The 27602-nt window shown below is 37.2% G+C and overlaps 1 protein-coding gene across 1 annotated transcript in view; it reads right to left on the bottom strand.

Moving 5' to 3' along the window:
- Positions 1-27602, bottom strand: part of SYNE1 (spectrin repeat containing nuclear envelope protein 1) — a 313009-nt gene that overhangs the window by 253241 nt on the left and 32166 nt on the right. The window contains exons 3-12 of the mRNA XM_063293716.1: positions 14926-15021; positions 12813-12896; positions 12497-12517; positions 11571-11663; positions 9417-9595; positions 6787-6983; positions 6508-6617; positions 5022-5126; positions 4499-4636; positions 2616-2780 (exon numbers count right to left, since the gene is read on the bottom strand). Coding sequence (XP_063149786.1) covers positions 2616-2780; positions 4499-4636; positions 5022-5126; positions 6508-6617; positions 6787-6983; positions 9417-9595; positions 11571-11663; positions 12497-12517; positions 12813-12896; positions 14926-15021 — 1188 coding nt within the window. The remainder of the gene's footprint in view (positions 1-2615; positions 2781-4498; positions 4637-5021; positions 5127-6507; positions 6618-6786; positions 6984-9416; positions 9596-11570; positions 11664-12496; positions 12518-12812; positions 12897-14925; positions 15022-27602) is intronic.

Here is a 27602-nt window from a genome sequence, read left to right as displayed (position 1 = left end):
AAGCAAAGCAACAATGCTCTATTTCTTCCCAAAAATTTATTCAGCCATATCAACAATTCATACAAGTATTCATAAATCTGGAATGCTGAAGTGGCATAGGAAACTTGATTAAAAGGGAGAAATCGTAAAAAAAATCACCTTCCCTGCCCCCATATTCTCTTCACAGAAGCTTCTATTAGATCAAATCCCAGTGTGAGACAGTCCTAATTTACTTCAGTGGGGGGCTCTGCCTATGGAGACAGTGCTTTTGCCCCATTGAGAAACAGAGGTGGCATTATTTATCTCAGCAAGATGGGTATTACATATCACTTCATCAGTTCCTCCACTCTTCCTCCAGAGGAGGCAATCAGAGGTATAAAGTAAAGCTCTCTAGAAGCAGGGGATACATTGTTTGGGAAACCAGCTTCACTTGAAGCATTTTTAATATATATTTTTATTGAACATTTACTTGAAGCATTGTTGAAGTAAAGCATCCCTTCAAAGCTTTTCCTGGCCCTAAAATATAAGCTGTATGTATGCAGCCAGAGCACTAGCCATTATTAGTAACAGGATACTTTTGTGCATTACCATATCCACATACAATGATTCCAATTTCCGGGAAATTGTCATCTTTAGTTCTGGATGGGGTGGCACTGCCCCAGACAGACCTGGTGCGTAACTTGGGAGTTCTCCTGGACTCACGACTCCTGCTCAAAGAGCAGGTGGCAGTTGTGGCCAGGAGGGCCTTTGCTCAACTTCGGATTGTGCGCCAGTTATGCCCGTTCCTGGAGTGAGAAGCCCTCCAAACATGCCCTGGTCATCTCCCATATTGACTACTGTAATGCGCTCTACATGGGGCTATGCTTGAAGAGTATCTGGAAGCTTCAGCTGGTCTAGAATGCAGCCGCACGTGCTGTTCTTGGCGCCCCTAGGTCAGCACATATAACACCCTTGCTGCAAGAACTGCACTGGGTGCCAGTTTGCTTCTGGATCCAATTCAAGGTGTTGGTTATCACCTTTAAAGCCCTATATGGCATGGGGCCAGGTTACCTAAGGGACCGTCTCATCCCCATAACATTGGCCCGCCCCAACAAATCATGCAGAGAGGGAATGTTACGGACCCTGTTGATAAGAGAATTCCATCTGGCGGGGACCAGGAAGTGGGCCTTCTCCGCAGTGGCGCCCGCCCTATGGAACATCTTGCCCCCGGAAGTGAGGCAGGTCCCATCGCTCCTGACCTCTACGAAGGCCCTGAAGACTTGGCTCTGCTGCCTCGCTTGGGGCGGGAAGGTGGGTAGCCATTCTTGGGGGTGGCTTGTGCTTTGGAGCCCCTCCCACTGGATTGGCATCTTTAGAGCCACTTGGATTTTATATTTATTTATATTGTATTTTATATTGGTAATTTGTTTTTATTTTTATCAGATTTTAATGTTTATTGTTATGGTATGAATTTTATTGTAAACCGCCTAGAGTCCCTCTTTTGGGGGAGATGGGCGGTAACAAAATTTGAATAATAAATAAATAATAATAAATAAATAGCACAGAACTAGGTGTGATGCCTCCAAAGTTCAAGGGTTAGTAAGTGCCACCACTGATGCATTTTATATATTTCAACAAAGTAACATCAGCATCATTAAAGTGGTCTTTTACTTATATTTTAATTTCCCACTGGGATTATTGCCTATTAATATGAAAGATAAATTAAATACTTATAAGCTACTAAAAATATTTCTCAACTATACTCTTGTCTTCTCATTTAAGAGATGTACACAGTTAAAAAAAATTATCTCAGTAACAAAAGTAATCACAAAACAGATTGGCTAATGGTTTAGTTTAACTAATTAGAAGACAAGAACATGTTTATTTAAATTTATTTATTTATTACATTTATAGGAAACCCCAATTTGTTACCACTCTGGGTGGCTTCCAAAATTCAGTAAATACCAATAAATACAGAAATATGTATTGGTAATTGTATATAATACATAAGAATACTATTAAATGTAATCAGTGCAAGTCCCATTTTTAAACAAATGAGCTGCATAATTTTAAAATAAAAATAATGTGTTGGCTTAAACTGAACTAACATACATATTCAATTGTTTAAAAGAAAAACCTGACCAACAGCACAATTCTACAGAATTTCATTTTGAAGTAAGCCTCTGATAAATATAATAGGGCAAAATTACATAATTGTATTTCTTTCTCTCCTTTTATTGGGGGTGAATGGGGAATTACGTTTGATTTCAAGAGCAGAGCACAGAGAGTCCCCACTTTTGGCTTCCTTCTACAAATGCCACAGAGTTGCCTTATCCTAACAGATGCCCTCCAGGCTGTTGGAATGATCGGACAATTCCTTCAGTTCCCAGCAATTAGCCACATTGATGGGATAACCTGGAACTGTACTCCTAACTCAGGAGAAAATCAAGTTGAACATTTTTGTAAAGTGCAACAATAAGTCAACCAGGAAGCAAAAGCCATGTACTTTTTCAGCATAGAATCTTCTATTACTGTGAATATATCTTAGCCTTCTTTCTTTACAGTGTATCAGAAGTCATTTATGCTTCCAAAACATCATGCTCCCATATCTATAATAAAATTTAGGAATAATACCATTTAACTGAAAACGTACAAACCTTATGCTGTTCAAGCTTCCTATGCAACATATCTGCTGTTTCCTCATGAGCTTGTTGAATGGGGATTTCTTCTCTAAGAGATGTCTCAGCCCTACAAAGCCAGGCTGCAATGGGCCCCAGAGGCGCAGGAAGAGATTTATCAAGATACAAGTGCCATTCAAAAAGCTGGAAAATAGGAATATTAAGAGGATGGGTATTCTACTTCCCAGCTTTATTTTGTTCCCCAAATATGTAGTACAGCATCAAAAGAATTGCAGAAACAAAGGAATACTGAGAAATTTTGACTGAACTTGAAAATCTTATAACATGTAATGACAAACACCTGTTGAGTTTAATTTATAAAATAGTGAAATATCACTCAGAATCTGAACAAGTTAAATATTGTATGATCAAATGGATGCAAAATTTGAATATAGTAATAAAGATGCAAAGTTGGCATTTCAATAGAAGAAGAATATTGACTGTAAAGATTATATTTAGAAAAAATTGGTATAAGATGTTTTACCATTGATATATAACTCAGTTCCAATTGCTAAAATGGACAACTCCTTTTCTAACAAATGCTGGAAATATAGCAGGTTAGATAAGCATTCCATATGTGGTGGCACTGTGGTAAAGTCCAACAATTCTGGCAAACGATTCATAGTAGAACAGAACAAATATTGACAATTGAAATCTCATTCCAGTCTGAGATATCTATTCAAAATATACCAAACTAGCTCAGTTTGTGTTAACAGAATTTATATGCAAGAATTTTATTCTTGTGTTAACAGAATTAATATGCAAGAATTTTATATGCTACCTACTGGAAAGGTTGCTTGACTCCTTCTTTGGAAGAATGGTTAACTAAATTATGGGAGTATGTTTTGTTGTCCAAAATAACTTTGTATTTAAAAAGAAAGTCTGATGCAGGATTCAATTCTAATCAGAAACCATTTTTGAATTACAATTTTATATGTGGATTGGCACTACACCCCAAATTTGGGGTCTTTTATGTATAGAAACTAGATTTTTAATTTCATGGAAATTTTGATTTTTAATATTTTAATCTAGTGTAGTTTATAATCTTAGTTAGTGATTTATACTATGTTAACCAGGTATTTTTAGTTTAAAGCTTAAGAAGGACTTTCGGCTTCTGTATTAAATACTGACATGATATATTTTACAATATCATAAGTGATTAATCATATTCTCAAAAACAGTCTTTATGGTATTTTAGACCTTTAGCTTATCCACCTGTATTTCATTATTTGTACTTTGCTCTTTTACCTCGTTAATATGTTTGGTATCTCATTTTGCCTATGTATTTTTTCTAAATAAGATTGATAATAATAGTAAGGGCAGCTATACATCATGATTTACAAGTCCAAAGGGCTGGATTCACACAATGCACTTAAACCAAAATCAAAGAAACCATTTAGCGTGATGCTTGGAAAAATCAGCTTTGCCAAAAATAAGGGTAATTATTTTGCCTTAAGTCAGCCACCAATTCAGACCACAATCACATCAACTGATGATGTATAGAGAGAAGGAGGGGAGGAGATTCTCCAGACTTAACAAACTTGGAAAGGTCATAGCTCTTTGTGTCACGCATTTCTACAAAGTCCCTGTGAACTAGCTCAGGGTCTGTGCAATGTCGTCTAGCTTTAACAATTCATCCTTGGATGCTTTCTTTATTCACCTCTTTAGAAATAAAGATTAGTGTCCAAGAGTTGAAAAAATTGTACAGCAACTTTTTTTTCAATTTCTGAATAATTCACTTATTTGAAATTGCAAATTGTAACATGAAATCTGAACACCCACAAACATCTGGTTTAGCTTTACACAGAGGCAAAAGTTGGTAGGAAGACAATCATTTAATTTAATATGTCTTCTAAACTTACTTGAGAAGTAACTTTGTCCCAGGCTTGCTTCACCAGAGCTTGATGAAGGGAGAGTTTGCCATCCTTTCTTAAAGACTGGATTGCATGTTCAATTTGTTTCCTCTTTGCTTCATACTGTACTTTGCAGTGTTTGAATGACTGCAAAATATATGTGAAAGCAAGGATACAGTGTTATTTATTTATCTACCACATTTATAAGGCTGCCGATCCTCACAGTGACTCTGGGCGGCATGCAACATGAAAAACAGTACAAAAACAATATAATAAAGAGGAAAGAATCTTTATGAAAACAAAGATTGGTTCAAGGCTACCAGTTCAAAATCTAAGTCCAGCATTCTCCAATTCACTGCCATTTTTATCTGTTGGACTAACACCCCTTTAATTTACAGTCAGCATGGCTTTTTGGCTGATACAGCCTTCTCAATCACATTCTGTTCTTCTGCTGGAACTAGAAAATCAGAAATAATTATATCTTGAACAATTACTAATTAATAAAAAAAGGAAAAAGAAAAAAAAGAAATACCTGGTATTTCTCTTGCAAGCTTGCTTCCATCATTTGTGTCCTTGTCAGGTCTCTTTCAAACTGTTCAATCCAAATTTTCAGATCTCTTAGCATCAGTTGATCTTTCTATGACAAATAAAAAGAGCATTCAACTCAAATCAAAATCAGGTGTATTTAAGATGTAAAATTACAGGCATATGGGATCATGAGATACCAGTTTCATTTTTCAAATGGGTGTACATATTTTTCCCCGTTTCTTTGTTTTTTCATGGAATCTGAACCAGTGGGACTTCGTGGACATAAAAGCAGACTTTGTACAATTTGTACATCTCTTTTGGGGGAGATGGGCGGTAATTAAATTTGAATAATAAATAATAAATTTACTGTTATCAGGAAGTCTGATCCTGTATCCCCTTCACTGGCTGCTGCAGTGCAGGGGCTTTTGTGGTCTTCCAAGAAAGTGATGATACCTCACCCCATGGCTATGGATGACCTCACCCAGCAGCTTCATGCAGATGTTAAAGAGGAGCGGAGAAAGTACCAAACCCTGTGGAACCCCACCTCTCTCCCCCAGTCAACACCGACTGGAATCTGTAAATTGTTGTTAGAAAGTACAACACTGTATGTATTTTCTCTGTCTTCTATTAGTGAGAAATGGAACGTATTAGCCCAGTACTGCATGTATATTCCCCACCAACCAAATAAAAGGTATATCCAGCACTAAAAGGCAAAAGAAACACAACTTGTTCATGAAGATGCTACTATCAGGGGGATAATCTACCAAAACCATTTTAATCTAAATAAATTCACAATTATTCCATATCCCCATGTTAATAATTTACACCATAATCAATTATTCATATTATACTTATACTTTTTACAAAGTTCTGGCACCCTTTATGGACTTTTTCCTGACACCAGGATTGAAATGTTGATTTTCTATGGAATTGGTTACAGATAAGGGATGGGATATGGGATAAAGAGATACCTGTTTGTAACCTTATAGGGGGTGAAGAATTACTAAATTTGTTTATACTTGTTGTGATGATGGTTAGAAGTCACTTCTTTATATATTTCTTTTCTTTTTATTATATTCTTTCTTTTCTTTGTTCTTTGTTTTCTTCCTTTTTCTTTTTTCTTTTTTCCTGCACTTTTTATCCTTTCTTTCCATTCTCTTCTCTTTCTCTAAGTTTAGTTTGTATACATTTTTACTATTGTAATTAAAATTCTTAATAAAATTTTATTTAAAAAAAGAGTTGATAAATTTTTTAAAAAAGTATTACTCCAAAAACAGCTCTTTAAAATTATTCCTCGTCTTTCCAGAATTGAGATCCCAATTGAAGCCCACTGTCCCATCTCTTTCCATTTCAAACTCTTTTCCTCATTTTTCTAAATTGCATTTCTTTATCCATGGCCCCGACGCTCATCAACTCAAACTATGTTTAGACGTTGTTTAAACCTTTACTATTCTGTGTGACAACATTGTACATTGCAATTAAGAACATACATCTGCTTCCTGTGTATCACTTGCTATGTTATGAGGATCTGGATAATGTTTCAGAAACTGTGCCACGTAGGTCATAACTGATTTTTCATCTGGTTTATCCACATCCACATCTGGAAAAAAAATGAGGAAGAAAAATTAAAACAAAATAAACTGTAAAAACATGACATAAAAACAAAAACTATTCTTGCCACATGAGAAACAAAAATAAATTAAAAAGATCAAAATATTAAAAACTTTACAAATTGTTCAAAATAAATTACACATTCAATGTTTTACTACCTTCAGGATCAAGGAGTCTTGGGATTCCGAGTTCTGATTCTGCAATTGTAAAGGCCTCTTCCAAATTTTTTTTGTTAGATTGCGTTTTCACCCTCTCCAAATCCACTAGTTCTGGACGGATAGCATGGATAACTGAATGAAAGGCAATACCACTTCTCCAGCTTTGTCCAAAATCCTTGACTTCAATTCCAGTTTGCCTTAACAATAAAAAATAACATGCTACCAACTTGTACAGGCTTATTATTGAACTTATAGCATTAATCTATTATACTAAAGCTATATTTGCAGTGCTTCTGGAATGGATACTCTTTTTGATTCAATTACCTATATTTTCTGGTTCCATTTTGCTTTTACCTGAACACTCAATTAAATATAATTTAATTTATATCTATGGAATTACTACATGATGGATCTAGAAATTCTGCCTCTGGCATAGTAGCTTTCAAAGTATTTGAGAACTGCGACATTACAGCAGATGTCCTAGATGAGATAAGAAAGGAAAATCAGTGGTATTCCTTGCAATTTTCCCTGAACAACTGAAGGGTACGTCAAACTCTTGGTGTGGTATATTCTGTTTCCATGAATGTATTTCCAGAAAACAAGATCTTCAAGGAAGATCTTCTCAAGATTGCCCTCAAATTTAGAAACCTGTCCATCAGGCATCCGAGTAGCGTCTTTTCCTGCAACACACCTAAGCAATGGAATGCATTTCCTATGGAGGTGGTCTTCTTCCTCCTCTCTAGAAGAGCACCCAAGCTGCATCTGTTTTGGCAGGACTTTATTATCATTGTTGAAAATGTTGTGCTTTGTATTTTTGTACCTGTTAACTGCTTTGAGTATTCAGTTGCAATAGAAACGTGGGATGTAATTTGTACAGCTAAAAAACATTAATTTGTTCTTACACGTTTGTATTTAGTTTTATGCTGCTTCTTTATTGTCCAATTAGCTCATGTATCAATGTCACTACATACTCTAATCATATATATCATGGGAACATAAGTATTTTGCTCTTCTGCAAATTAGATTTTCAGACAAAGTAGTCAATCAAAATCTCTTCCAATCAGAGTGCATCAAAGAAAATCAGGCTAGGCCAGGGCATACCAAATTAAACCAGGTTTCTTTCAACATAATTTGGCACATGGAAAGTAGCGAATGACATCCGCTGGCAAACCCACAGAGGGAAGATGCCTCAACAGAGAGCTGACACCATCTGAAATGTTACGTAGGCTGGGAAGATCCATAGTACAACCTCCAGTTCTGCAAAAAATGGCTTGAATAAGGTAAAAGGGGTGTAGATGTAATGGGGACTCATACATTAAGTCAAAGAAAAGCAGCACATCTTCAAGCTAGGAAGGCATTGGAGATAGTGTTTAAGATTTTCCCCATAGCAGGTAAGCCTGCATCAGCTTCTTTAAGGCAGCACTAGGAACCAAGTCTGAAGATCATGACAGCAAACAATAAAAAGTCCCACTGTACAAAATAATACGATGAAGATGCCAGATATAACTACTGAATCATTTTCCCTTGCCATCTCATACTAATACATAGATATTGTCTAAAATAATTACAGGTAGTCCTCACTGAGCAAACACAATTGGGATCCACAACTCAGTTGCTGAGCAAAGTGGCCACTAAGTGAAACCATGCCTGTGCTTACAATATTACTTCAGTTTTCCTTTCCTTTACAGACCTGTAAAGGTCATAAATGCAAGCATTGGTTGTAAAGTTACTTTTTCGTCACCTTCATAACTGCAAACAGTTGCTAAACAAGGCAGTTGCTAAACAAGGACTACCTGTAGATGAACTGAACATCAGCACTGCCATAAGTTCAAGCAGTTCTCCTATAGATAATTTAATTCCAGAAGCTCACGGTAACTTTTGACTTTTAACTAAACTGTACAAATGTTACATGATCAAAAGTATATAAAACTGTTATTCAAAATCAAAAGCCTGCATATGTGAAGAGCAAATCAAGAGCATAAAAGGGTAAAATTACAAATTAATTTGAGGAAAATTAATTTCTTCATTTGAATTAGTTATTATTTTGTACTTCTTGTATATTTGTTTCATACAATCATCTCCTAAAATCTTAAATACAATATTCTGCACATTTTAAAAAACCTGTTTGAAATCTACAACCATGAAATTATAGCATTTATAGGGAAAATATTGTGAAACTTACAAAAAGAATACTATATCCAATCACTGGCTAATTCTAAGAATTTCTTGACAAGAGAAGAGAATATAACATCTAAAAGTAGAGGGGGAAAACCCCTGGCCTACATACAATCCCCAGCACTTTGGGATAATTTAATTAAATTTGAATAATAAATAAATAAATAATGCTACTAATGCTGAGAGACAAAACTCATCATGCTACACAAAGCTGCAATGACAAAATTAGTTCACTTTGGTGCCAAAAAACAAAAGCACAATTGAAGAAGCTTAGGGGTGGGAATGTAAGTTGTCTGTCTCTTCAAACTGCCACTTCTGTCTTAAAGTAACTCTTACTGAGGTGAAGAATTACATTTAGGATTTTAATATGATAAATTATCTAGAGACTTGTTTCTTTCTCACTTTTTATTGATCTTCTTGATATAAATTGCACTGTTTAACCCATCATTGCTTACTTTGCTGCTGTGTACTGCACCCATTTTAGCAAAGCCTTCTTTGCATTTCCTTGGACTTTAGTTAAAACTTTCCGCTTGGATGGTGGACTGGCAGTCTCACAACTGACGACACTATCCACAGATGATGTACTACTGCAGAGTGACTGCAACTGTGGCAGGTTGCTTGTAAGCTCCTCTATCTGTACGTAGAAGAAAGATTCTCAATGTATTAAGGGTAGTGGAAATGCTGATGTTAGCAACAGACCTTTTGTTCAACAGCTGATTAACAAAATACCAATTATCATGAAAATGTGCAAATCAAAAACTGCTTGACAAGACTGATGAACTCATACTGAAATTCTTCATGCTAAGAAGATACATCTCATAGGATGTAGGGCAGACTCATATTTATCGGACGTACCCATGGAATTGTATTGGCAATGATACTCATTTGCAAGAGCCAACTTGATAAATTCGTATCTTCTCAAACAAACTGCTTATGGGATTGCTGTAATTTCTGTGACTGTGCAGGCACTAGGAACCAAATCTGAAGATCATGACAGTAAGGATCATAAAGTCCCACTGTCACCATTAATATGCAAATTGTTGATACCTACACACAGTGCTAATGCGCACTAATGTCCTTTCACAAGGAGTAACAGAACCTCTTGGGCAGCATAAGCATTCTTGAGATACAAATGGGAATGGGCATCATCACAAACTGGATCTATCTTACAGATGCCATATACACAGAAAAAAGGTAACAACTGAAAAATATGAAGCTGGAACCATTGTGTTGGAATAAATCCTTTTTCATAGCCTGGAAGAAATGCGGGAGAAATTCCTCTCCCATGTGCCAGAAATGCAGGGTTCTGACAGAACTGAACAGCCAGAGAAGTTCATAATGGGAGAAACTGTCCCTTGGTCAGGCTATGAGCTAATTAGGGCTTACCCAAACTCAGTGTGATCTACTTTTCAATAGAATGGCTAGGTTTGCCCCATTCCTTTGATGATTTTAGCATGCTAGAATATTTGGAATGTCAAAAATCCATATACTTCCAGAATACATACAGGTAGTCCTCGTTTAGAAACCACAATTGGGACTGGCAACTTGGTCATTAAATGAAGCAGTTGCCAAGTGAAGCTGCGACTGTGTTTATGATCTTACTTCAGCTTTCCTTTGCTTTACAGACCTGCGAGGATAGATCATAAAACTACTTTTTCATCACCATTGTTAACTGAATGCTAAATGATGCAGTCACTAAATGAGGACTACCTGAACAACTTAACAAAAAGAATGAAAGCAAAACAATTTTATTTTAATTACTCTGTTGGCCTTCTCTCTAAAATTGTGAGCAGAGAAAAAAACTCCCCCAAGATTGCATAATGATTCCATTGTTTCCCTCATTTTGGAGTTTGTTTTTTAAAATGGAATAACAGGTTAAATACATTCCAAATAAATAAATATTTTTTTCTAAATAAGAAAATATCTCTTGAATTTAAGTGAATTCAAAACATGCTACCAGAAAGGTCTTACTATATGTTAAATATTCCAACACAGTAATTTTTATTTATAATCAGCTACAGAGTGCCCCAAATTGGATTGCAATCAATACTGTACTGCAGTATCCTGAATACTTTTCCCCTGAAAAAGATTCTCTTGTATTGAAAGAAGTTCATGTTTTTCTAGTTCATCCCCATGTTGTTTTGTGTTTATTATGCATTTTTCCCATTAAATGTTTCTCCATCACCCTGCATCTTCCCTCACTGACTTTAATTCCTGATCCGCAAAATTTCTATTGGAACAGGTCCTTCATGGAGCATGGAAAACTGTAGAAACTGCAGGACATACACAATCCTGACACTGGGGGGGAAAACCCCACACACATATACAAACATCCAACCAAAGACAAATTCACTAAAACACTTTTTGAAAAAATCAGTTGAAGTCCCATCACAGGAGAATGAAAAAAGGTTGTTGTTTTTTTACAGCAGGAGTTGGAACAGAAGCATGGTGAGAAGTCTTAAACTGTATTGCCTGTGATGGTTTCTGACCTAAATATCCCCATATCATTTACTTATGGTAGCATTTTATCAGCTCTGTGTCCTGAATAATAATGATAATGATAATGATAATTTGCCTTTTATTATTTTTAAAAAGGGAAAAAACTATACCTGGAAATATAGGATTACTGTCCACACCAACCCAAGCACAATAGATGGTCTTCCATCAGCAATATCAGTTGAATTAATGTTGACAAGCTTAATCTGTTTTGGGGTGGGGAGATGCAAGCACATTATCATCATGCATTAGAGAAAGCCACAACAAGCTTGTTATAAGATGGAGCTATTTGTGGACATATTCATGCGCTGTAGTATAATATATTCTCAAAATACACCTAGTTATTATTCCAAATTAAAAATGATATAAATATATGCAAACACTCGTCAATTTATGTTTACATTTCTTAGATAGAATGAAACGTACATGAAAGGAGACCATGCAAATCCTGCAAACTAGGGCAGTTTGCTTTGCAGATTAGGAAGAAAACAGTATGTTGCTGCTTCATGGATGCTCTTCAAACACACATTTAGGTATATAAACCTTTACTTCACTTGTCCATTGCTAGACCCCACACATTCTTTTACTGATAAAAATTATCAGTAAAAATTCCTGCATCCAACTGCCTGAGACAGGCAGCTTGAACCATTTGAGCCTGCCATCTCCTGCAGAATGCTTTCACTCCCCAAATGAAATGGGATAGAAAATTAATATGAGGAAGTAAGCAAGCAAGGGGCAGGATAAGAACATGACAACTAGCATGAACTAGCAATCATTGCCCCAACATGTTCATCTGAGGAGATAATGTGGCAGTGTACCTGAAGAACTACAACTAACTTTCTGGGTAACATCTTTCTGCTTACTATATTCCCTACAATATGTATGTCTGTGTAACTTATATGTACAGTATGTCTATCTAACTTTTTGCTCCCTACACAGAGTACTTAAATTATATAGTTAATCAGTTATAAAAAAGTTCCATTTAATTTCACTGAAATTTGTTATACTATTGAAGGTTTGACAAAAGCATTATACTAACCGGTGATCCTCTATACACGGACTAGCATGGAAAACAAATAAATATGCATTTAAAACCCTATATGTGAATAATGTTTAGAATAAGGAGATGAAATAAAAATAGGCTTCATACAGAGTAACAAATGAACATGAAAAGTGTTTGCTAAATTAGTGCTTAAAACTCACTACTTCCTATCATCTCTGCATTGTTTTTACTGCTTTAGTTCCTGAGATTCTTATTTTAACTTTCATTTAATTTCATCCCAACCACACGACTGGTATATTTCTTTCAGGGTATGTGTAGAAGAGGGAAATTGCTATACAGAACTCAAACTTACCCGACGTCCTTCTAGGAACTTAAGGGCAGTACCAATGTTGGCTACTCCATGAATTCTCTTCAATTTTCGCCCTTGTTCACAAGGCTTTAAAAAGTATAAATAAAAAAGGGCAATTAACTTTTAACAAATAACGGTATTAAAATAGACTGGAGCTTAAATTTCATAATGTGAATATCTAAATCAACTCACTAGAAAGGAAACTCACTTAAGTGTAGAGGCCTCATTTCCGAATAAATAACCCATTTTTTTAAAAAAAAAAATTCTGTTAAAGTTCCTATTCTTTTTATATTTATATTCTGAGGGAGCAGCATCTGGCATCTACCAGCAATTTATACAAGTCAATTGTAACTGTTTACCATAAATCAGACTCCCCACTTGTGATAACTTGTAGATATGTTATCACAATGTTGCAGTTAAACACTCCAAATCTCTAGCCAATGGCCATGCTAACTGGGGATTGGGCACTGAAGCTAAGATTGAACAAATATGGACAGCATCAGACTAAAAAAAAAATGCTTTAAACTGTACTGACATTTTTAATATCAAGATAATAAAGTGGCAAGCTGCTGATATTTTATTTTGGTTTGAACTAAAACCTGTTCTAGATTTTTTTTTAAAAATGGAGAATATTTTAGACAAATACAGAACAAGTCAGTCTCAATCTTTAATGCTTCTCTTTAATAAAACTAATCTGTGCTCTGTTTTTCAAAAAAATTAAAGTAACCCCAAAAGTTTATGTTTAAGATTCATTCTACCACAAGAGGGAGTATTTTTTGCTTATCAAAATAACAGAAGATGAATAAAAATTATTTAACAAGTAGGAACCAAAGTGCTGTTTGACGAAAATTGCACTTAAGGCTACAATAAATGATCCAACTTTACAATCATATGAAAAACTGCTTGCACATTTCATGTGGAAATCATGGGTTACTGGATTATAAATCCAACGAGTGATCACTGGAAACTGACATTATAACACCAACAGGAAAAATACGTTTTGCCTTCCTTTCATTTCTGTATTGCTAAAGGTATCATACTATCAGTTTATCACTCATTAGTGTTTCAGGACTCAAGTGTTCTTTGCACTGGAGCACATTGCTCCTAGTGAATTTATAGTGTAAGCATCATTCACACCTTAGTTGTATAGAATACCCTAACCCTAATTTGCTGAAGATTTCAGCAGTTTAGTTGCCCAAAGTCCTGAAACAGATTCCTCTGAACAGTGACACTATTATATCTGTGCAATGAACTGGTTTCGGATTAAACTTCCCTAGTTCTGCTCATTTCTTCTAGGAAAGACTTCTCCTTAATAGTGCTTCCAGCTGTCTCAGAATCCCAGTTAGCATGATCCATGGCCATGTTGACTGTGATTACAGGAGATTAGTTGAACCTAAGGTATGAAAGACTACTGTTGGCTGGAATCTCTGTCTAAAATGGACTTTTCTCACCTTAAGATTGTTTACTACCCATGGGATCTGGACTTGGCAACCTTTTCACAGAGAACCTGATTCTACCATGAGTGCTAGCAAAGATTATAATTAGAATTCAGAAGACGTTAGTTCAGAAGGAAATCATATTCTAATGAATACATTAGAACTACCTCACTCACCTCACTGGAAAGAGCAAATCCATATAAGCGAACAGTGGCTGGGTTCACCCAGCATTCTTGAAAAAGGCCTTGTTTTAACTATGGTTTGTTGAAAAAGCTAGTATATACCTAACACTAAGCTATAAACCAAGATTTACACATCACAATGACTAGCACACCATAGTACTAAGCCAAAATGAAACAAACATATTGTAAAACATAGCTTGATTTCTTAACACAGAGTTCTTTTGACGCTCTATAATGCTAATATGAAAATATTCACATTATTTTAATGCTTACTTTTTCATTCATTTGCTTTTCTTTCTTAGGTTATGTATACTGGATATTCAGCAATCCATAAATCCATCTATTGTACCAGGATTATACAGCATGCATTATTTATTATGCAGCAGGAAAAGAACTTTAGCATTTCCATGCTTCAGGTAAAGGCCATTATTTACAAAGCATAAATAAGATCAACTAATAAAACAATAAATAAGTATTTTGTATACAAAAAATACTTACCAATTTTTGTCCTGACAGGACCTCCAAAAGAGCAATCAATACAATTCCATCTTTGATGTCTTCAAACAGATCATTGACTACTATGGGAGGACTGCGCTGTGAATGAAAGTAGAAAAATTTGAAGTACAAAATTTTAGTCACAAATTGTTCTCACATTGTACCTCCTTCAGTTTCATCATGATTTTCTAGCTCCCTACTTTACCGTTATCATTACCATGCCAAAGGATTTGAGAGAGAGAAAGAGTGTGTTAAAGAGAATTGGCTAGGCTGGGAAACTGAAAAGCATTCTGGGAAATCACTTCTATACTCTTATCAAGGTTACTTTATGGTTGTACTTCTACAGTCACCAGGAGTCAAGCTTTACTTGAGAAAGTCTTTACCTTTCTTCATTATTATTATACAGAAAATTAAAAAAAGAAGAAAAAACAAATGTATCCAGAAAACTTTTATTGATGGAGCAAAATCATCCTGGGAGAATTCTCTTATATATTAATTAATAACTTAGTATTAATTCTTAGTACTAATATTTAGTACTAATATTAATACTTAGTATTAATACTCAGTGTGAAAGGTGAAAGGTCCCCTGTGCAAGCACCGAGTTATGTACAGCAGACTATAGCGGGGTGGTTTTCTTGGCAGACTATAGCAGGATGGTTTGCCATTGCCTTTCCCAGTCACCTTCCCTAGCAAGCTGGGTACCCATTTTACCAACCTCAGAAGGATGGAAGGCTGAGTCGACCTGAGCCGGCTACCCAAGAATCCAGCTTCCACTGGGATCGAACCCAGGTCATAGGGAGAGTTTCGGTTGCAATACTACCACCTACCACTCTGCGCCACTGAGTACAATTTCTTTTCTTATGTTTATTCACATGCTTGGTTTATATCATATATAGACACGTATAGAGTCACTTCATGTGAGATGGGCAGCCATATAAATTTGACAGATAAATAAAAAATAAATAGAAGGAAGGAAGGAGCATCAGGTATTATTCATTCCAACACGTTTATTTGCAGTGAAAGCACTACTTACTGTATTCTCCTTCCTATGCAGCAGCTGTATAAGATTCACTAAATGTATGTCTTTATACAGCAAGAACGTATTCTTTATTAGATCAATTTTTCTCACTCCAATTTTTTCCTTATTTTGTCACATTTGGTTGGTGTACTTCCTGTTATTGCTTCTATTTTCGCTTTTATGTAGCACCTGTCTTCAACTTGTTCTTCCCAAACGCACACTGCTATAGTATAACATTGGAATGAACAATGCATGGAAATTTCCTCCTTTCTCTCTAAACCATCCTTCCAAATACTGAAAATACTAACAGAGTAATACAGACATCCTCTACTTTATAGTTCAGCAAGAATTACAGAAAAGCTGGTCATGAATTCAAGTAGTCCAACTACAGATACCCTATATATATCCCTATACTCTATTTTAGATTTGGAATAAGTTGGGAGATGCATCACCTAGTAGTAGCATTATGCTACTTTGAAATCTCCTCCCCTTGGTCTGTGGTATAATAACCATCTGCCACAGTCACAGTGTTGAAATATTTTCTTACAATAATTATCTAAGGTAGTATAAGAATTGGTAAGAAGCTAAAAGGTTGTAATGAGCAACAGTGATGCCATTTTGCAGGGGAGGGCTAGCTCTGTCATGGATAAGTGAGGCCATCATAAAAATTGTGTAAAAGGAAGATTATAGACTTAGACATTGTTGTTTACTGCAGGCACTGTCTTTGTAGCCATGGTGGCTAACCACAGATAAGAAGGGAGGGGAACTGTACATGAGGCTCCATGCTCAGAAAGCGTAAATAAGTGAAGGGAGTATGTGATTGGCTAATGCCTTACACCCTCATTGTTAATGATTGGCTTAAATGTTTGAACTAGAAATCTGTAAGAGAGGTGGCAAGGAATGGCCCAGGGTGGCCACCGCCCATCTCTGCCTATTTGCTGATTTGGGCTCTATTGCAATAAACAATTTCCTGATCTTCCTGCTTTTTAATGTAGCCTGGCTTGGGAACAAACCTATTAACTTCTAACAACAATGGTCTCAGATTATGCCGCTGCAGCAACAGAGCAGCAAGGTTCTTGTTAAGAACCAAATATTATTTTAAACCAGTCAATCTAAGGTTGAAAAGTCTAGATGGAAATAGGAGTCTTAAAATATGAATGTTATGCATAAATTTGCTTAGCCTTTCACTAGAAGAGAAAGAGAGAGAAGGAGAGAAGTGGATTATTTCTTTTAAAGGATACAGCTTTTAAAAAGACACAGGCCCTATAATTCTAGATTACCAGAAACAAACAAACAATATATTTTGAAACAGTACAAAGTTTCCGTTTTCATATGACATATTAAGACACTTTTCTCAAGTCTTAAGCTGGGCAAACAGGTAAGGCCCATGAAGAGAATGAAAGTTATTCAGTAGCAAGTGTTTGGCTGATAAACCAATTTTGTAAAATTCATGTTTTAATCTATGTTCTACTTGCACTATTCCATATGTTTGGTTAATAATAAATCATCAGTTCATATTCCCCCACCACTTATTCCACCCATTTTTCTCTTATGTTCAAGGATGTCAAACGGTTGAACTTACATCAGCACTTGTCTTAATTCAAATAATGACATCTAACTATATATATACATTTTTTCTCTATTTTCTTACTACTCATTAGCTAATAGAACCATAAATCTTAAAAAGGTTATGTTATTATTTGCATAAATCCATACTTTTTTAGCTTGTTCAGTCCCTAAAGATTAAAGCTAGAAAGCTGGAGGTCGCATAAAAGTCTCCTTACTAAAATATTAAGATGACTAAACATGGCAGAAGAGATGTAGTATTCCTGTTCCTTAATGGTCCCACAAAACTAAAAATACACCCAGCCACCCCCGCCAATAGGTTTGGAGTCTTGTTAGGTAAAGGTAAAGGTTTCCCTTGACGTAAAGTCCAGTCGAATCCGACTCTAGGGGGCGGTGCTCATCTCCGTTTCTAAGCCTTGGAGCCGGCGTTGTCATAGACACTTCCGGGTCATGTGGCCAGCATGACGACTCGGAACGCCATTACCTTCCCACCGAAGCGGTACCTATTGATCTACTCACATTTGCATGTTTTCGAACTGCTAGGTGAGCAGGAGCTGGGATTAACAACGGGAGCTCACCCCGCCGCGCGGTTTCGAACCGCCGACCTTCCGATCGACAGCTCAGCGGTTTAACCCGCAGCGCCACCGCGTCCCTATGGAGTCTTGTTACAGGGTATATTATTTTCTGATATTTGCTCTCTCCATTCCATAATTTCCAAAAACGTAAGGACATACAGTTGCTTATTTTGAAAACGTATGAACTGTTTCAATCTAAAAAGATTCCAAGTAGTGTGCACAAAGTGACAGTAATACTATACTAATGCAACATCTTATTAAAATAATAAATCATTATTCAGAATCAGCATCAAACTATTCATCTATCTGTGCCAAGAAACCATACTAATTATTCTCTAAAGGACTTCTGAAACATGCCTTGAGGTGGTAAGCTGTCTCAAAGGAGGGACAGTCTGCTTTCAGGCTGTCTTTCTACTTCCAGATGTGTGGGGAGGAGGACTGCAGCAGTCGTTTTTTGCTGACTTGGACTTGGGCAGAATCTAACTGGGAAAGGCAGCCTTGTAGATGACTGTAGGTTGAGTCATGGCAACTGGATTTCTTTCTTTTTGGTAGAAATGTTTCGCTGCTTGTCCAAGCAGCTTCTTCAGTCTGGGCAACGGTTGGTGAGGGGACCCCGTATATGTCTTCCAGGGTGGCTGCATTGTCCCTACACCTGAATGGCTGTTAATTGTGCCATGGAGGTGTGGATTGCCTTTGGGATGCCTTACTCCTAGATCCTTTGTTCATCCCCAAGTGGATCATTAAGAGTGGCCTTCCTGGTGGTCTTAATCTTCCTGGGGACTGATGAAAGAACAGCATGAAAAATGGGGGACAAGTTGTGTCTGAGGCCTCCGCCTCTATTGAGGAAAGGATTTTCCACTTTGGCATGAATGGATTCCTTAACCCCTCTCTCAAACCACTTATCTTCTCTGTCCAAAATATGAACATTCTTCTCCTCAGATGAGTGTCCTTTTTCTTTTAGATGAAGGTAAACTGCTGATTCTGGTCCTGTGGTGTTGCTCCTCCTGTGTTGGGCCATTCTCTTGGAGATGCATAGGACATGCACTACAGAGTTTATACATGATAACAAGCAGCTCTGGTTGCATTCAAAACCATACAAGTAGTCAGAGCAGCTTCCACAGCAGCAGGTAATCAGTGCAGCCCCCGTAGCAGTACACAAGCACACGGGCTGCTGCACTTTGTACCAGTTGAAGTTTCTGGGTGGTCTTCAAGAGCAGCCCCATGTTAAGTGAATTATAGCAATCTGGATAAAACTGACAACAGTATGAGTGACCATTTTCAATGCTTCCTGTGCTAGTAAAGTTGCAACTGATGCACCAAACATTGCTAGGCAAAGGCCTTCCTGGCCATTGCTCTTCTCAACAGCTTTATGTAGATGTTAAATGGGAAGGAGAAAGGGAAAGGGACCAAGCCTGGGGAAACCCACAATGGAATACTGAAGACCCTGATCTCTCTCCCCGCTCTCCCCGCAAACATAGACTGGAGCCATTTGTTAGGAAGGAACAAAATCAGTAGAGTACAATGCCTCCAACTACCAACCCTTGCAGGCAGCCTACTGTGGTCAACAGAATCAAAAAGCCAATGAGAGATCCATTGGAAAGATGGCAGGCTTTCTCCATAGGTCATCCATGAGAACAAGCAATGCAGTTTCAATACAAGGCCCAGGTCTGAATCCTAGCTGCCACAGATGCAGGTAATAGACTTCTTTGTAGTTGTCACCCTACCACTGTCTCTACAAACTTCACCAAAAGGGGGAGATTATTGTCCCATATAACAACAGACTTCTTAAGGAGGGAGGGGACCAGTGCCTTTTTAAATTCCACTGGAACCTTATCTTCTCATAAAGAGATATTGACTGTATCCTGTTCCTGAGTTATTTCCTTCAGCTTTGATTATAGGACAGATTCTATGTGCAAGATTTTATACAAACCTATTAATATTCCATCTTCAGCAAAGGATTGTTACCTTGTTGTGGTGCTGGAACTTGAGCACCTCAATGATGCCATGAGCTAAACCGTGAAGGGCCACCCAAGACGGGAAGGTCATGACAGAGAGGTCAGACTAAATGCGATCCCTGGGGAAGGTAATGGCAACCCACACCAGTATTCTTGCCGTGAAAACTAAATGGATCAGTACAACCAGAGATATGTCGGTATACCATCGGAAGATGAGACCCCCAGGTCGGAAGATGGTCAAAATGCTACTGGGGAGGAACAGAGGATGAGTTCAACTAGCCCCAGACGTGATGATGCAGCTAGCTCAAAGCCGAAAGGACGGCTAGCGGCTGACAGTGCTGGTGGTGAACGGCGAATCCGATGTTCTAAGGATCAACATACCATTGGAACCTGGAATGTAAGATCTATGAGCCAGGGCAAATTGGATGTGGTTATTGGTGAGATGTCAAGATTAAAGATAGACGTTTTGGGCGTCAGTGAACTGAAATGGACTGGAATGGGCCACTTCACATCAGATGACCACCAGATCTACTACTGTGGACAAGAGGACCACAGAAGAAATGGAGTAGCCTTCATAATTAATAGTCAAGTGGCTAAAGCAGTGCTTAGATACAATCCAAAAAATGATAGAATGATCTCAATTCGAATTCAGGGCAAGCCATCTAACATCACAGTGATCCAAATATACGCCCCAACCACAGATGCTGAAGAAGCTGAAGTAGATCTGTTCTATGAGGATCTGCAGCACCTGCTGGACAACACGCCTAAAAGAGATGTTATTTTCATCACAGAAGACTGGAATGCTAAGGTGGGCAGTCAAATGACACCTGGAATTACAGGTAAGCATGGCCTGGGAGAACAAAACAAAGCAGGACATAGGCTGATAGAATTTTGCCAAGACAACTCACACTGCATAACAAACACCCTCTTCCAACAACCTAAGAGACAGCTTTATACATGAACTTCCCCAGATGGACAACACCGAAATCAGATTGACTACATCCTTTGCAGCCAAAGGTGGCGGACATCTATACAGTCAGTAAAAACAAGACCTGGAGCTGACTGTAGTTCCGATCATGAACTTCTTATTGTACAATTTAGGATCAGACTAAAGAGATTAGGGAAGACCCACAGATCAGCTAGATATGAGCTCACTAATATTCCTAAGGATTATGCAGTGGAGGTGAAGAATCGATTTAAGGGACTAGATTTAGTAGATAGGGTCACGGAAGAACTCTGGACAGAAGTTCGCAGCATTGTTCAGGAGGTGGCAACAAAATACATCCCAAAGAAAGAGAAAACCAAGAAGGCAAATGGCTGTCTGCTGAGATACTAGAAGTAGCCCAAGAAAGAAGGAAAGCAAAAGGCAACAGTGATAGGGGGAGATATGCCCAATTAAATGCAAAATTCCAGAGGTTAGCCAGAAGAGATAAGGAATTACTTTTAAACAAGCAATGCCTGGAAGTGGAAGAAGACAATAGAATTGGAAGGACAAGAGACCTCTTCCAGAAAATTAGAAACATCGGAGGTAAATTCCAGGCCAAAATGGGCATGATCAAAACTAAGATGGCAAGGACCTAACAGAAGAAGAAGAGATCAAGAAAAGGTGGCAAGAATATACAGAAGACCTGTATAGGAATGATAACAATATTGGGGATAGCTTTGACGGTGTGGTCAGGGAGCTAGAGCCAGACATCCTGAAGAGTGAGATTGAATGGGCCTTAAGAAGCATTGCTAATAACAAGGCAGCAGGAGATGACGGCATCCCAGCTGAACTGTTCAAAATCTTGCAAGATGATGCTGTCAAGGTAATGCATGCTATATGCCAGCAAATTTGGAAAACACAAGAAAGGCCATCAGATTGGACAAAATCGACTTATATCCCCATATCAAAAAAGGGAAACACTAAAGAATGTTCAAACTATCGAACAGTGGCACTCATTTCACATGCCAGTAAGGTAATGCTCAAGATCTAGCAAGGTAGACTTCAGCAATTCATGGAGCGAGAATTGCCAGATATACAAGCTGGGTTTAGAAAAGGCAGAGGAACTAGGGACCAAATTGCCAATATCCGCTGGATAATGGAAAAAGCCAGGGAGTTTCAGAACAACATCTATTTCTGTTTTATTGACTATTCTAAAGCCTTTGACTATGCAGACCATAACACATTGTGGCAAGTTCTTAGCGGTATGGGGATACCAAGTCATCTTGTCTGCCTCCTGAAGAATCTGTATAACGACCAAGTAGCAACAGTAAGAACAGACCACGGAACAACGGACTGGGTCCGTTAAGATTGGGAAAGGAGTATGGCAGGGCTGTATACTCTCACCCTACCTATTCAACTTGTATGCGGAACACATCATGCGACAAGCTGGGCTTGAGGAATCCAAGGCTGGAGTTAAAATCACTGGAGGAAACACTAACAATCTCAGTTATGCAGATGATACCACTTTGATGGCTGAAAGCGAAGAGGAACTGAGGAGCCTTATGATGAAGGTGAAAGAAGAAAGTGCAAAAGCTGGCACCAAGATTATGGCAACCAGCTTGATTGATAACTGGCAAATAGAGGGAGAAAATGTAGAAGCAGTAAAAGACTTTGTATTTCTAGGTGCGAAGATTACTGCAGATGCTTACTGCAGTCAGGAAATCAGAAGACGCTTAATCCTTGGGAGAAGAGCAATGACAAATCTCGATAAAATAGTTAAGAGCAGAGACATCACACTGACAACAAAGGTCCGCATAGTTAAAGCAATGGTGTTCCCTGTAGTAACATATGGCTGCGAGAGCTGGACCATAAGGAAGGCTGAGAGAAGGAAGATACATGCTTTGGAACTGTGGTGTTGGAGGAAAATTCTGAGAGTGCCTTGGACTGCAAGAAGATCAAACCAGTCCATCCTCCAGGAAATAAAGCCAGACTGCTCACTTGAGGGAATGATATTCAAGGCAAAACTGAAATACTTTGGCCACATAATGAGAAGACAGGACACCCTGGAGAAGATTTGATGCTAGGGAGAGTGGAGGGCAAAAGGAAGAGGGGCTGACCAAGGGCAAGGCGGATGGATGATATTCTAGAGGTGACGGACTCCTGGGGGAGCTGGGGGTGTTGACGACTGACAGGAAGCTCTGGCGTGGGCTGGTCCATGAAGTCACAAAGAGTCGGAAGCGACTAAAATAAACAACAACATTAATATTCCATACAGACCCATTCATATTCCATTACCCATTGCAAATATTTTATAATAATAGAATATTTAATATTCATTTAAATATTATAAATATTTATAATAAACAGAAATGTCACAGATATGTAATTGTGGCAGTAAAAAATACTGGAAATAAATATTATATTACAGAAAATAGTATAGATAAATGGCCTTAAACATACACATAAAGCTATCTATAAACAGGTAGAAAAAGGTAAGAAACAGGAAAACAGAAATACAGTGCAGACTTTTTTTTCTTTATAAGACAAACTATTACATTCTGTAGTAAGATTACTAGGTTACTGTGTATGGGATTTCATTTTAATGCAAGATTGTTAGTACACAATAGATGACATGAGCTAGTATGTTAATTCACTGTTTATTCACAACTTTAGAACAAATATGAACTTATTTTTTCCATCAGTATATTATCTGAAATAAAGTTATATGGATCCATCGATTTCTGAAGCACATTTGTAACATACGTTCAAAACTGCAGTAATGAAATATTATTTTTTAAAGAATCCTTAGGTACTTGGATGTTGTTCAAATTCAGTCTGAATACAGATGGTCCTTGCTTAATGACTACTCATTCAGTGACTGTTTGAACTTACAATGGCGCTGAATGAGTGGTACTTACAACCAGTCCTCAGAGTTCTGGCTTCCGCAGCATCTCCATGGTGAGGTGATCGAAATCCAGGCACTCAGCAACCAGTTCTCAATTACAAAACTGCAGCATCCTGCAGTCACACAATCACCATTTGTGACCTTCTTTGCCGGCTTCCAACAAGCAAAGTCAATGGGGAAGCTGGCAGGAGGTCACAAATGACAACCATGTGATGTTGCGCTTAACGATGGTGTGGGATTCACTTAATGGCAGCAACCAGAAGTGCCAGAACTGCCATCGCTAAGTGGCATGGTCACGTGATGTCACGCTTTACACCGCATTGCTTAGTGATGGAAATTCCAGTCTCTGTTGTTGTTAACCAAGGGCTACCTGTATATCAGTTCTTTAACAAGTATGATGATTCCTCTCTAAAATAAAAAAAAATGAAATTGTATTATATAAAAAGCATCTAGATATTATCACAGTCATCATGAACATATGGTTTGTGGTTTTCATTTTACCGGTATTATATTTTAAAAGAATATAAAAAACATATATTATTATTAATGATTATTTCTACGCATAGTAGCAAGCATAAAAATGAACAGGAAGCCTTTTAAAAGGTCATTAAATTGATTCCCTACCTCTCACTAGTGTTTATTAGTTTAAATTATGCTAATTCAGAAATGTTTAGTAAGCAAACATATGGAGCATGATAATTTTGGCAGTGGTCATACTCTCAAATAATATGGTTTTAAGAATGAGTAGGAGTGAGATGGCCACATTTATTGATGACACAAGAATTATTCAGGATAATAAGAGGTGGGAGCAATAAAAAAAAAACCTAGGAGAAGGTGCATGAAAATACCAAATGCAATTCAAAGTACAAAAATATAAAAACTGTTACATATACATAAATACTAATGGGAACTTCATTGGCTAAGACTGACCAGGAAAAAGGTCTTGGAAGTGAGGTAAACAACCCAGTGAGAATGTCAGCCCACTCTGCAGCTGTTATAAAAAGCCAAATGTGCCATGTATCATTAGCAAAGAAACCAGTAATAAATTTGCCAGGGTTGCCATGACTTTATACCAATCTATGATGCAACCATACTTAGATTACTGTAGACTATATATTCTATAGACTGCTATATCTCAAAAAGATACTAAAGAGCAGAGAAAGATGGCCATCAACTTTTTAAATTAATTTTTATTGCTTTTAAAATAATAGCAGAAAAAGAAAAAAGAAGCAAAACACAAAGATAATTATAATGCAAATACATATATTCTCAAAGAAGAAAAACAACACATAAAAAGTGCTTTTAAAAAGTGAAAAACATACAACAGGAAAAAAGAAACGAAGTATACTATATCGCTATGTTAACAGTTACAATTCTATATATATTTATATAATGTATATATTATTCAAGTACATATATATATAATTTCTAATACACTTGTATATCATTCTTTTTTAACCTCCTGTATTTTGTATGAATGAGTTCCATATTTCATTATACTTGTCCATACAAAATCTATGTCTATAGGCAGTCTGCTCATAGATGGCAAGCGTAACCAGGTCTTCAATCCATTGAGTGAATGGGGCCACACATTTATGGAGAATCCATTTATGTTGTCCAGTTGTCATTTCCATGTACCAGGTATGTAATTCAAGAGAATATTATCCTCTGAAAATGTTAGCTTTCATCGCACAATCGTATTTATATAGTCCGCTACTTCCACCCAAAACTTAGTAGGTATAGGACATTGTTGTTATGGGGATTGCTGGTGAAGGAGAGGGCGGCCCTCTCCAGGGGGAAAGCGTATGCGCAGCACTGACATTCTTTGCCTCCCAATCAAGTGGTCCAGAAAAGAACCACCTTAGCTTTCTGGGCATTTATGATAGGGTTTGCTGATGCCCTTTCAGTTTAGCAGGATTTTGTATTCCAGAGTAGAACAATGAACACTAGAGTTATTCTTCTGATCTCAGCGTGGTTCTTCACTCTATATTCCTGACACTCTATATTCCTGACAACTGTAAAAACATGTGTTTTAAAGAAGCATTATCCTAATTACATCTCCAACAAAATGCGGTCTTAGACAGTCCTTTTCTATACAAACGTAGTGAAGTCCAATAAATTCTAAATATTATTTTTTGTTGTGTAAGTTGTAATTTAAGGTCCATTGACATACTTGCTACAGAAGTTAAGACACTCTAATTCTTCATTCCACTCATGTCTTAGTATCTGCATATCAAACTGATTTATTGATAACATAAATCTATAAAAATTAATAGTTGGTTTTTCAGTTTTCAAGGATTTAACAAGTTGTTCTAGTATCTCAGGTGTCTCAGAAGCTGAAAATGCTGCTGGTCCAAACAATGTTGTTAACAAACGTTTTAGCTGTAAATATTGCCATTGGGTTACATCTGATAGATGATATTTATCTCTTAACACTGCATACGTTAATAATCCATCTTCATCGTCTATCAGTTGATCCAAAGTCAATATCCCCGCTTCCATCCAATTTTTCCACATCACCATCTTTTTCCCACTTTTTAAAGTTAGGTTTTCCCATAAAGTCAATTTAGTATGGGAAAAAGGGTTGAATCTTTTTTTATTAAACATTCCATTCCATAAGTTTCTAACTGGCATAATTGTTTCCAGAGATACTAGAGTTCTGGTGTATTTAGATCCTAATGCTATCCATCCAACAAAAGGTGCTATATATGTATATTCCAAAGTTCCCCAAATCAGAAAAGTAATACCAATTGTTGGCTTCCAGTATTTAATTCTTGACAATAGGCATAAACATGATGATATACTGTAACTCCAGGTTTGAAAAACCGAATCCTCCCTCATTAATTGGCAATTGCATTTTCTGTAAAGATATTCTCAGAATCGAAGAACCCCATAGAAATTTTCTAAACAAAATTATTCAGATATCAATAGATAGGAGTCATTATACCTCACTCTTTGGGAAAAGGCAAACACTCTCAAAATGAATATTATTCCCAGATTAATTTATATTCTGAGAAGAATTCCAGTTCATATATCTCGGAAATATTTTCAGAAGAAGATGGCCATCAACTTGGATCTCATTTCAAGGAGGTAAGACAAATTCATGGAGGATATATTTATTTTAATTCTTGTTTGTATAATATCTGGATCTAATAGTATGGATGGTCCAGTATTCAATGTATCCTTGAGACTTTTTATCCCACTGTCCTCAGAAGCAGAGGATGGACTTCTCCAGGTTTTATCCATAACCAGTCAACTCCATGGCAGCCAATGTTAGAGCCAAAAATGCAGTCCTCTTAAGGGCCTACAGTTGCTCTATTTAAGAGCTTTATTAACAATTCAATTGGCTCTTCACTGATGATAAAGCATTACTGTTGTAGATTTGTGTCTCTCTTTTATCTGTTCCAAGCTCCTGTCATGGCTTTATGTTATGGATTTTTCCTTGGCTTCACACCTTTCACACCACCTCCTATTTTGCTTTATATTATGAATTCCAAATTGCTATCTTTTATTATGGATTCCAGGTATGACAAGTCTGTTAGTACCAACCATCACCTCCAACTGCTCTAACTATCCTTTAGGATCAGAGGCAGTATTCTTCTGAACAGAAACCTGTGAATGAACATCTTTTGGAACAAGATCCTCCCCTTGATATATGGCTGTCCCTGGTCCTGCAAGCCTTTAGAAAGGCATTTAAGACCCAGCTCCTTCTCATGAGTGACTTCTAAGGAAAGTA

Source organism: Candoia aspera, chromosome 1, assembly GCF_035149785.1.
Source record: "Candoia aspera isolate rCanAsp1 chromosome 1, rCanAsp1.hap2, whole genome shotgun sequence".
NCBI lineage: Eukaryota > Metazoa > Chordata > Lepidosauria > Squamata > Boidae > Candoia > Candoia aspera.
Note: the sequence above shows the minus strand (reverse complement) of the source record. Positions and strands in the feature narration are given on the sequence as shown.